Genomic DNA, 12584 nt, shown 5'->3' on the forward strand with positions numbered 1-12584 from the left:
AAAGATACCAGAGAACATGAAAAAATCCATGTACAAGGAGAACATCTAAACCTCACAGGTGACCCAGAATGAAACAGTGACCTCTCCAGTGTTAATCAATACCTCCACCACTGGTGCATCATCATGCACAAGAAATATTAAAGAAAAGAAAGTCTCACTCGTGACTAATAAAAAGAAAGTGCCATACCCAATTACTTGCATTGATTTAATGTTACAGCCTGAGTGTTTCACCTGAGAAGAAAAAAGGAATTCAAAATGACAGGGTATGCATTTTAACATTAACGTTGGGAAGTGGCTTTTCGCCAGTGATTTTACTATTATTCTATCATGACCAACAGTGTTATAATCTACAGTATTGGCTGACGACATTTCCATATTTCCGCTTGATTTCATTTGATTGGTAGATGGCACTCAGCAGCTGTTGGAAGCGGCTCCTCCCTGCTTTACTGCTAACCTTTCATAATTTACAGAAGCACTGCTGTCACTTTTATTGGCTTATTGCAAATGGTTGACTTTTGGCTTGCAGAGGACGTGTGTGTGTGTGTGTGTGTGTGTGTGTGTGTGTGTGTGTGTGTGTGTGTGTGTGTGTGTGTGTGTGTGTGTGTGTGTGTGTGTGTGTGTGTGTGTGTGTGTGTGTGTGTGTGTGTGTGTGTGTGTGTGTGTGTGTGTGTGTGTGTGTGTGTGTGTGTGTGTGTGTGTGTGTGTGTGTGTGTGTGTGTGTGTGTGTGTGTGTGTGTGTGTGTGTGTGTGTGTGTGTGTGTGTGCAGATCAAACATAAAGCCTCTCTCTCGCTCTCTCTCTCTCTCACACACACACACCAGCAGGTTGTGCTCAAGAGGGCAGATATGAAGATGCTGAGATTCTCCTTGGAAATGAGGAGAATGGACAAGATAGAAGAAAAAGACGATTTAGAGGAATAATTTGCAGAAAATGTTGAGAAGAGAAAGAGGATATGTTGCACAAAGCATCTTGGAGGTGGAAGAGCAGGGGGGGGCTTCAGGCCTGAATGTTCACATTTATTTAAAAATGAATTGTTAAATGATCAGGAAATGATAATTTCTGTACTTTTCTAATCACTTTTTGTTCCACAGTGGACAAAAACATTTATTGTAGTTAAGATTTTTTATTTCTCCTGAGTTTGTGTCAGTGATACGAATCTTAAGAGTTTTATATCACTCACTAACACTACAGAGAAATGATGGATCATTTCCAACTGCCCACATCACAATAGTGTCTCAATTTCAATAAAAGTCAGTTTTGATGTCAATAAAAAAAAAGGATGGTTTGAAAAGTAATTGTAGAATAATCTGTAACATTCTCTGAAATTCAGAAACTGTGAGGGAGTGTGCACTAAACAGGGTTTTAGTGTCAAATGTCAAAATATACTACCTGCATAATGGATTATTAAGTAGCATCGGCAGCTATAATTATTACATACGCACACCAGTAACTTAGAGATTGGTGAGCACTTTATTGCCAGTAGTAGAGCCAAGCTAGAGAAGATAGTGGAAAATCCTTCCTGAATCCTTTTACACTCGGATCCATATCACACATGTATTCAATTCATTTAACTCAAAATACCGGATGAAGAGGTGAAGACATTGAGCTTGTCTTTTCCCCAGAAACCCAGCAGACGTTGGCAGGATTAAAGCATAAACATTACTAAACATCATCATTTTGTAGGAAGCACCAGTGGTTCGCTCGTCGCCTGACAACACAAGTGTTCTCAGTTCAAATCTGTTGCCCAACAATGTTGCTTTGCAGCTTACAGGCATCCTAGGATGAGAATTTGGGAACTCACTATTTGATCTTGTAATGATTTCATGTATTCAGTAAGACATATTGTTTTTGTTTGTTACCTTAAGTTGTTTGTCTGTGACTGATCGGGATGAACCCTGCCGCTGTGTCCCAGATAACAGACCAAATGAGAGAGGCTAGATCTGGATTGAGCATTCGCAGGTTTGATTCCCAGGTCACCACTGTTGGACCCTGAGCGAGACCCTTCAATCCCATGAGCTCCCGAGAGTGCCTTGATTCATAGCGTCGCTTGTAAAACCAGAAATGTCTTTTGTTTTTTTTTAAGTCCATTGCTCCTAAATAAACGTCTTTCCTCTAACCTAGTTAATATAAAAATACATAAATGAGTCCCTGCCTGGTGGCACATGACTTTCAGATTAAAGGCTTTGAATCCTGGCATCCGGTGTAAAGTCTAGCCAGGTCGGTGGGTGCAAGGACTTGCAGTGGTGACCTTTAGTAAAATTAAAGCAGTAAGACAGTAGAATCACACGAAAGTCACTGTTAGACAGTTTGCCATTGCCCTCATCTGTCTAGCATATTTAACTGACTGACATGTTTAAAAAAAAAAATAAAAAATCAGTTCGAAATACCTACAAATGTCTCTTCGGTAATCAAACCGAACTCTCCATGGAGATTTGCATTGCATAAGCATTCAGTGGTAAATGAGATTTGGAAGCATTACCTGAATTCCTAAAATAGACCAACCACTCTGTTCCTGGAGTCTGCTTGGTGGGCTGGTCCATTCTTAATGTTGCACTGCACATATTTTCATTACAAATATCTAAAGGAACATTTACACTATGTTCACGGCAGCCCCAACGTGCAACAACGCAGGGGGACGGGATGGACATGAGACAACGTAGGGGGACGGGATGGACATGAGACAACGCAGGGGGACGGGATGGACAAACGTAACAGGTCGTGATTGCCGTGGGCACCGTGCCAGATTTTTAAACTGTTAAAACATAAGGTTGGTTTTTCACGTTCTGTGGCAGACCGGAGGAGAACGCTTTGCCGGGATAAGCCGCGATTGAACGTGATGAAACGGCTACCAGACACCGTAACTCCGCCGTGAGAACCGTGACGAAGCGCGACGTGATAAAATTTGACGTTTTGTGACGTTCATCCCGTTTTGCTACGGGCCACTAAGTTTCTCATCCGCGCCGTCAATTGGCCGTAATAGAACCCGGAGGCGGTCCGTAGTGGGACGGGAGGCTTACAGGAAGTGACGTTTAGTGCGCGTTCTGTCACGGTTCATCACGTCGCGCTGCGCTTCGTCACGGTCCTCACGGCGGAGTTACGGTGTATGTTAGCCGTTTCATCACGTTCAATCGCGGCTTAATCCGGCTTATCCCGGCGTGTTTGTGGACCTGACGCGTTGCGTTCTCCTCCGGTCTGCCACGGCGCAGCACCGTCTGGGAGGAAGCCGGGCCAGAGGGGAGTTTCATCGGAGTCTGAGCGATGAACGACAGAACAGCTTCTACAAGCTCTGCCACCCAAAAAGAAATCCAGAGGAATGTCTGCACCCAGCAGAAGTCTCAGGAGACAAGGATTACTTATCACAATGATTGTGATAAGACGTTGCGTTCTCCTCCGGTCAGCCACGGCGCGCACGGTCTGGGAGGAAGCTCTTGTGAACATAGTGTAAACCGAGCATAAGCAGTGTTTTTCTTGCTGTTTTTAGGTATTTTATTCATCTGCTTCTCTCCTGCCGTATCACCTCACATGTTGGACTGTTTTTCTTTCCCTCTTCTGTTCTTAGCAGAGTCATTTCCGACATTGACTCCTGAGATATCCGGTCATTTCATCCATAAGTAACAACATATGCACGTCAAAAACATCCCTCCCCTCTATAAATGAAGCACATAGCTCCCCACTTCTGCTTTGTTGATTTTTCATTTATCCCTCTTCCTGTCGGAGTGGCTCTTGACCTTTAGCAAACCAAATGCACACAAACACGCATTTGCACATACACAACACACAAATACATGATACAGGAAGGGAAAGGATGAATTTAGCTATTTGCAAAGGTTATCAGGCCCTCAGCTATTAACAAGTAACACTACAGCTGCTTTGTTTTAAAAAGAAAGTGGTCAAACAAACAGTGGGCAGCGTGTGTTCGTTGCTCCTATGGTTTCAGTTATTAGTGTTGCTTTGCTTTTCCATCGACAATGGCATGTACATGACGTGACATTTATTAGTACTCATGTTTCTGTCCATGTATATTTTCTGTGAAATGTGGCACGTCTGAATGTCACGCATTGACTGCTACTTGTTAGTGTCTGTTCTCAAGCTTTGTGCAATAACTCCGGCCCTTCGTCTGTGTAAATGTTATTATATGTGTACAATGGGGCAGACAAGTAATTTGCATCACAATATGACAAATGGGTTCTAATATAGAGTACTTATATAAACAAGGCTTTAATGTCCATGTATTGGAATAAACACATATATGGTGGATCACTTCTTCCTCTTTAAAATAAAAAATAAAAAAATGCATGTATTCCTATGATCTTAATCCTAGGAGCTTGTTCATCAAAAAAATAAAAAAGCTTTGTATGATATCATTCCCAGGGGATGTGATTAGTGTTAAAGTTCTGTTGCTCATATTTCGATGTTTGATTGAAGTAACCTTTAAGAAAATAGTTTTCACACTTGCCTCAGACAGCCCACAACAAAACCTCACACCTTTTAACCACGGTTGGGTTCTCTCGGGATGCAAAATGCTTGAACAAATGTTTGCATCAGGCTTAGTGCTTATAAATGCAAAGCGTAATAATGAATGCAGAATGTATCTTGTGAACTTGCTGTCGGTTAAATTGGCTTCATCCGGGTCAAATGTTCATTACGCCCCCAAATATGAAAGGGTACTTGATTTCCAGGTGGTTCTGTTTCACATTCCTCCTTTGTATGTTAAAAGCAGATGTTTCGACTTCATTTGCAGACATTGTGGAAGTAATCCATCAGATTAATTGGAGTAGTAGTACGCTGCAGTTGTTTCCGACAGCTCCCCAGCATGCACCTGCCCAAATGAATGCCTGAGAGTTGTTGTGAGTCTATTTAAAACAGAGGAAATGTGTGTGTCAGCATGCTGTGCAGTTAAACATCAGTGTTCATATGACGTATGCAAAAATGCAAATATACTATCTACAGAACTAGATATTTATCAGTCCTTAGCGAAAACTTTTGTTGCAGTGATTTAGTGATTTTAGTGAAGTGGAAGTTTCGGAGATTTGCTGCGGCAGCGTTGTGATGTGAGCTACCTGCTAAAAGCCGTTTGCTGAACTCAGACATTGAGGCTGTTGATAGTATGTTTTAGGTCTGCTGGACCCCGTGTGTCTAAACAATGTTGATATGCTACTTCACTTTTCTCTTTTTATATTCCACAGCTCAATCTTTCTTGAATGGATGTCTTACTTTTTAACAGTATATGAAAGTAATCAAAAAGCAGCATAGACAGCCGTCTTCATCTAAATGTCCCATTGGCGTCTTCCAGACTCCTCACTCTCTACACATTGTCTTCTGAGTGCATCGTTTAAAGAAATGTCTATTTTCAGCACAACCAACTATTTCAAACACTTCTTGGACTGCAAATCACTTGATTTATGCAGGTAACTAGTGTCTTTCATTAAGTAGGTGAGTGAAAGTTGTGGAGTGTTAAGTTTGCCCTTCCATTTGTCTTCATGTTAGCTCGGCAAGCAGGGACTACTTTCAGCAGCACCTTTCTAACGAGCACGCACTCGTACATCTTCCACATGAACAAAGTCTCCCTGAACGGTCTCCTTTGCAATCCCACGTTTACCTGCAGCGGGATTCTTTTCAGCATAGTTGTGCTCAGCTAGATACTCCCAAACATGTGTACTCTCAGCTCTGCACACTAATGAATGAAACTCCTGCTTTCTAATCCATCAGATTAATTGGATGTGCCTGGCCATGGATTGAGGAATGTTTCATCTCCTGAGCACTACTCCAGCTTGCAGCCTCTACATGCATTCTATTCTTTTTCATGTTCAAGAGGCCACAAGCAGGTAGTCCTTAACCCCACCCACCCCACCCCCCCCAACCACCCACCAAAAACAAAACGCCACAATATGAACTAATGATGGTTTACTTGTGGTATTGAAAGAGGAAGGAAAAAAATACCATCTCAACACTACTGCTGTCATCAGGTAATAGTGTTTAGACTCGTATAGTATTTATTTTTATTGTATTATTCTTCTCTGATTGGACAATATTTGACTCGTAATCGTTTTCGAAATAAGCATTTTCAATCTGATGAAAGGTGTAGTGAGCTTCTTTATTTCAATTGAGGATCACTTTTAGCCTTTTACTCATTGCCTTTTAATTGTTTATATCCTATCTTCATATACAGATATTATGCACATTTCTAGTACTATTATTATGAATTGAGGCCTAAGCAGCCACCAGCATGTCTTTGTGCTACTTTAATTCTTGATCTAATTTATTTTACTACTTTCATCAACTTCATATTCACCTTTATTCTCAGATATCAGTTTATCATACAGTTGTGAGCTGGTTGAAAAGAATCTGGTGAAGGAGAGTTTTTCATGAGAAAGAAAGAAGGGTGGATGCAGTGAGTGGAAACAACAGAGATACTGGAGTTTTAGTACTTGGGGTCAACCAGCAAAGTGTAAAGGAAAGACAAAGACCAGAGTACAGTCAGGTGGAGGCGATGGAGTTTCCAAGCAACAGGAGAAAACCATTGAGGAGTTTCAGGTTGCAGTGAGGGAGGGGGATCACCTGTGGCAACCCCTAAAAAAAATTGCTCAAACAAGAAGACGACAGTTTATTCAGCTCTATAATTATCATTTCATACATTACCAAATAAGATGGCTAAATACATGGATGGATGCTTTATTGAGGACATTTTGTTCTTTTATGTTCTTATAAATACTGTACTTTGTGATTTTGCCTGAGTAGAGGTTTTATCATAGTTTTTTATGCACTCCAAAGAAGTGTAGTAAAATTCGACTCATGGCTGAACAACACTTTTTTACTTTGTCGTAGCTGCTTTGTAACAAACCTTGCAAAACACTTGGACAGGTTCAATTTACTGTTCTAGTGGCGTCATATCTAAGTACAGGAAAAGCTCAATCCACACTAGAGTGATTCATAAACATATTATTCAGTTTTATTCAAGAAGCCCCATAAATGCCTTGAACATACGAAAACCGAACATTTCTTCCCCTGGCGAGTTAAAAACTGCACATTCGCTCATGTGTCTCCTCCATTTTCACCCCATTAGAAGAGGCTAAATTCAGCCATTTATAGTGATGACCACCAGTGTCACATTAGTTTTATGTTCTACAATTTTAATTTCAAGACAGATTCCCTTTGACCCTTTTGACAGGGTATCGTGAGGGAAGTCACAACACAATACATATCTCGATACGTGTGTCACAATATGATACGTACCTTCATTAGGCGCTATATGGTTTGTTTGGGTATGATATATATGACTATATTGACAAATTAGTCTCCTGCTGCTCTCATAGTAGTTGACTCAGACATTGCCTCCCACATATCTTTCTCCTCCTCCACAATGTCTGGCTCTCATCTGCAACACGTACAATATCATCTCCCGGTGCTCAGATATTGTGGTCGGATGTGGTGAGATTTGCATATCTGAGCACTGGGAGCTGACGTTCCACGTTTTGCTGACAGAACCACACACATATGTGAGGCGACACTGCAGCCGTTTCAGCCTGCTGTCTTTGCAGTTGAACATGTTACTCAAGTGCCATATTGCGGCGAGGGAATGTTTGCAAATAATTTGTGTTTTGTCCATTCCATTACTCCCGTCGTTTGCTTGAAACCAAAATATACCCAGACATCTTCTTTTGAAGATGAAGATGCTGAGAATATTTTCCCCAGCATTAAATCCGACAACTTGCTTCACTTCCTGTTAGAAAAAGGCAGAAATATTGGTGGCCGGAATATCGATATGGTATCGTTTTAGAAAATGATTGATATGTACCTAAGTATTGATGTCTTTGTGTTTAACTTTGTGTTTAACTTTGTTTCTCAAGGAAACATTTAGAATTTTGGGGTTTAGCAAAACAAAAACAAAGCTCCTCTTTGTGCTAAGGAGTGAGCCTGGACTTGTCAGTCAGTAAGGAAAGTTTCTTGATAGCTGTTCAAAATCCCAGCTTAAAAGACAAAAGGATCTGTTTCAGCCTTGAGCCTTTGTCATCCTTTTCTCTGCTTTCAAGTGCAAAAATTCTTCATTTCTCTCCACTGAAGCAAGAAAAAGCTGTCCGCCCATTACTCCACCCTCTTTGTCATCCCCTATTCATCTTTCCATCCTTATTCTTGTCTGATAGGGAAAAATGAACACTGGGCCAGTGGAGTGGAAAAGCAGGCTCAAGATGCGCAGTAAACCTAGATGCTAATTATCAGCGAGGACTCAACAGTGTCAAAGACATTGTGAAACCTCCTTCCCCTCACTCCTCCTCCCTTTGTCTCATTTCCACAAGACCTCCACTTTGTCTCTTCTTTGTCTGCCTCTTTGCTTCATAGCATTACTTACAAACAGACGTCAGTCATGGTACGCCTCCAACGTCTCATCAGAGAAGCCGACTTCTGCCCAGTTTGAGTCTTGACTCTGTATTCGACCATCAGTCTAAATCTGGGATGTTAAACGTCCGGCACACAGGCCAGAACCGGCCCGCAACATGAAATTTGTCAGCTGTGAGAAAGAATGGCATTAGTTTGACACCCCTCTTCTAAATAGAGTATAAACTCCTTATCTTAGGAAAGACGGTTCAGTGGCTGGCGAATAAAAAGGTCAGTCCTCTAAGACATGTTTTATACCTCAAATCATAATTGTTCTCTTTGTTTCACTGTTGAAGAACATGTAACTCATCAAGTCTAGTGTTTTCTGCCTCAGGTTCTCTGTATCACAGCCTTCCAGTTGTAGTAGTGACTGACAGGCCTTGTGCTAAGTGGCTTTGGTTGCTAATGAACAAAAGAATATGCGGGCTGAACCAGAAACCCCGGTGAGATTAACTCGCTTGCCGTCATTTCTTCACTTGTTTCCCACTGTGTCTCTCAGACTGCATGATTGGGCTGCCATGCTTTAATCCTCTCATCATGTCAACAACCCTGCGCAGAGCCTGGCATTGGTCTGTTGTTCATTTAGCTGAACAAACATGGACAGACACTAACACCTCAGGAGGAGAGCTTTTTTTTTTTTCAGTTCCCACCATGTCAATTTCTCCCCCGTCTTTGTGAGATTCGCTTGTGCGACTTTAGATAAGCGACGCTCGTCGAAGTCCTAAGTGCATGAAATTCTTGTGAATTGCTTTTTCTAGCTGATGATGCCATCTGTTCACAAAGTGGTATATTTTAATGAGATTTGATGATTTTAGGTAAATAACATTAAGCGTTTCTTTTTTTTCCCTGGAAGCAGAGAAAGGCTGACTCATACAACAGGTATAGACTACTTGAGAATTCGGATTGCAGCTGAAAGAAAATGCTTTCAAAATCAATAAATAGATTAGTAATTCTACCTGGTGCAGACAGTTTGTGACGCGTCGGTTAATAACGATGAGTTTATAATGTGGACTACTTTCCATCACATCCAACAAAAAGGTTGTACCTTTACACTTTACAGATACAAACACAGAGTCCAGAGGTAAAAGCCCGAGTGGTTCATTATAACATGGACTGGTCATTATTCTCATGCATCGATTTTATTCAACGAAATAAGAACCATCACATTGATTTTGATGATTTTGCAGTAAAAGTTTTTGTATTTAGAGAAGACCTATTGATGCTGAGGCTTGCTTGTGAAGTCGTCCTCTGTGTTTGTTCCTTTTAGGGTTAAACTCCCGGCCCACCGCCTCTGCACACCTACACACCAGATAAATCTTCACGGAACACTCACGCATGTTTGTTTCACAAACACACGACTTGCTGCTTCTATACTGCATCGCAGACCTGAGAGGCTTTTTACCAGCTGTTGGATTCTGGTTCCATCAGTGATGACAAAGGAAACTATTACATCAGAGTACAGAGTACATCATGAGATCATTCATACATGAACCATGACAATGTTTCGTCTCATAGTATTTCAAAAGGTTTTTTTTTTTTTATAGCTGCTGTTGACCAGATCATCTACAATCCTGTTTTATCAACTTTCTTTTCTCTTAATATGAAACTTTTTGTCTGGATTCCCTTCAAAAATGATTCTGCTACTTCCCAAAACTACTGTATTGGTTCAAGCTACTTTAGTAATGTGTACTGCCAGTTGAGTTCCTCAGAAAGAGGATTCCTTTGAGCCTCGTCTATATTGCACGTCGGGATGCGGGCTTTCAGCCGTCTCACTTTAATCCAAGATGATGTGGTCGTTCTTTGGAGTTTGACTGTGACGGATGTTTGTGGTACGATGGAAATGTCCAGGTGGACTTTGTTGCTTGACTCTCAGCCACTGTAGAGAAGGTTGCAGGTTTGACCCCTCATCTCCCCCTGTCCGCATGTGGAGGTCTCCTTTTATTGAGCCTAATTCTAACAGGTAAATAAATCTTTCCTCCTGTAGGTCACTTTGTGCGAGTTGGTCTGAGGTCAAGCAAGAAATGTTTGGTGAAGTAATGTGAAAGTATTTTGGGGATTTATCCAAAACCCAGGACTGAATTCCCACTATGGTCTCAGTGTCTTTTATGAAAGGGATTTCAGTAAGCAAAGCAACCCTGTGTTGATGAAAATGTCTTTGCTAACTGTTTTTTGTTTCCTCTCTCTCTTTTCTCTCCCCAGAGTTACATCCATGGCAGCAGTCAGGCTCAGTTTGTGGCGGAGTCCCACATCATCCTTCTTCTGAGTATCCTTTCATCAAATTCTTTGTGTTTGTGTTGCAAAATTGAAGTCCTACGGACCAATTTACCTTTCAGTGATGATTCTTCTGGGGAGTCCACCTTTCATATCCCCCAAACTGGATCTGCTGCTGTTTTTATTTTCCTGTTATTCTCTCGAGACAAAGGTGTCGTCATTTGTGTGCATTCAGCGTGTAGCGGCTGCCTGATGGCCTGAACAAATAGACAATACAGAGACAAGAAATTGTCCTCTTTTAACTTCTTCTTCTTGCCTGATTTGTTCCAAATTCAACCCCTCATTGGCTCTGTGTGTCTGTGTTTGATTGTGGACTTGTTTGGTTGGATAGATTTTTCAGTTTGTATTTGTCTGCTTCTCTCTCCGCTTCTATGCCCATGTGTACTTGCACTGCTGCTTTTGTATTTGTACAGGTAATGATACTGTTCAATCCTCGCGGTTGTTCTCGTCCCCATAGGAAACCGCAGGTCCAAGGTCACACCTGCTGCAGAGCAATATCTGTTTGTCCACAGCTTATTTTTTATTTTTTCATTTTCTGCCCATCTGATTACATCTAAATGAAACGCACACACCGACGCACACGCACAGGCACACACACAAACACACTCTGCTTTGTTGCCTGTGCAGGAGGTGTAAACACACTTTATGACCATCACAGCGGTAGACTCCCCATGGACGTCACCTTATTTAGTTCCTCACATGTGTACACCTACTCACAGTTGTGTGATCATATCCTTCGTACATTCTGGTACATACATCATTCTTTGAAGAGTTATCAATATACTGTGCATTTCATAGGATGATCATATGTTAGACGCATTTCACATTTTCATATTTACACATTTGTGTGTTTGTTTTTCATTTGAATGTGATTATTGGACATAAGATGGAACACAGTGAATCCTGGATAAAGATTAAAGAGACCTTGGAAGGAAAAGCGAGGATGTTTTAAACTCTGAGGAATTTCAGTCATAATATCAGATTGTCCTATTCTATGGTGGGCCAAAAGTATTCGATTTACCAACACAGTCTCAGAAACTCATCTTTTACTTTTTTATATCATGTTTTAACATGATTTCTGGACATCCCAGTTGAAACAGGAACATTGGTGTCTTTTTCCCCTCTCAGCCCTGTTTACGTAACGTTTTCTCTTGAAATGAGAAATCTTGCATTCGGCTGTCCGTTAACACGACAACGATGCTTGTAGCTACTGACAGCATCTTCCAAGGTGGAACTTTTTGAAAACGCTCCGTCAATGGGGGAAAACGCAACTTTTTCAGAAATGCTGCTACTATGCATGTGCACAACTGCCATGGTGACTAGTTCACATACGCCAGTAGATGGACAGTAACAACAATGGTGGCTCCCAGAGTGTCATGGCTCCCAGTCCATAGTCTCCTAGGACTTGTTTTATGGTTACTGTAGAGTTACTCTAATAGCAGTACAACTTCGTTATCGGTCCATACGGATGTCCGTTTACTCGCCATTGCTAATGTTTATAGGGTATTCTTTTTTATGTACGTGTGGTTTCATTGCAAAAACAAACGGCAGTGGCCCAGCATGCTAACGACATCGTTTTCAGCGTTTCTCATGTTTCCATGTCAAATCACATCGTTTTCAAAATGTGTCCATGTACACAGGAAACTTTTCTGAAACTAAAATGCAAAAATGATGCCTGTCATGTAAACAGTGTGAGTGCTCACACACCTGAGGATTCTAACAGTCCAGAGTTGTATGAACAGAGGAAGTTAGTCTTCCTATAAGGTCTAAGTCGTGCCCCTAAAGTAAAGACAATACTCCGCTGTGTGTTATTCTGATCAATTGCAGCTCACTCACCGTCGCATATCGGTGAACAGGTTACTTCAATTTGTAAACAAAAATCAGATAGCCACTTAGCTCGTATTGATGGATATCCTTGATAGCCTGAGGGAGGCTGCATT

General features: G+C 41.3%; 1 protein-coding gene across 1 annotated transcript in view; it reads left to right on the top strand.

Annotated features, from left to right (window-relative positions):
• Positions 1 to 12584, top strand: part of LOC308109460 (dolichyl-diphosphooligosaccharide--protein glycosyltransferase subunit TUSC3-like) — an 81201-nt gene that overhangs the window by 51596 nt on the left and 17021 nt on the right. The window contains exon 7 of the mRNA XM_080463029.1: positions 10573 to 10636. Within this exon, the coding sequence (XP_080319155.1) occupies positions 10573 to 10636 (64 nt within the window). The remainder of the gene's footprint in view (positions 1 to 10572; positions 10637 to 12584) is intronic.

The sequence above is a fragment of the Lipophrys pholis genome (assembly GCF_963383615.2).
Source record: "Lipophrys pholis genome assembly, chromosome: 5".
Lineage (NCBI taxonomy): Eukaryota > Metazoa > Chordata > Actinopteri > Blenniiformes > Blenniidae > Lipophrys > Lipophrys pholis.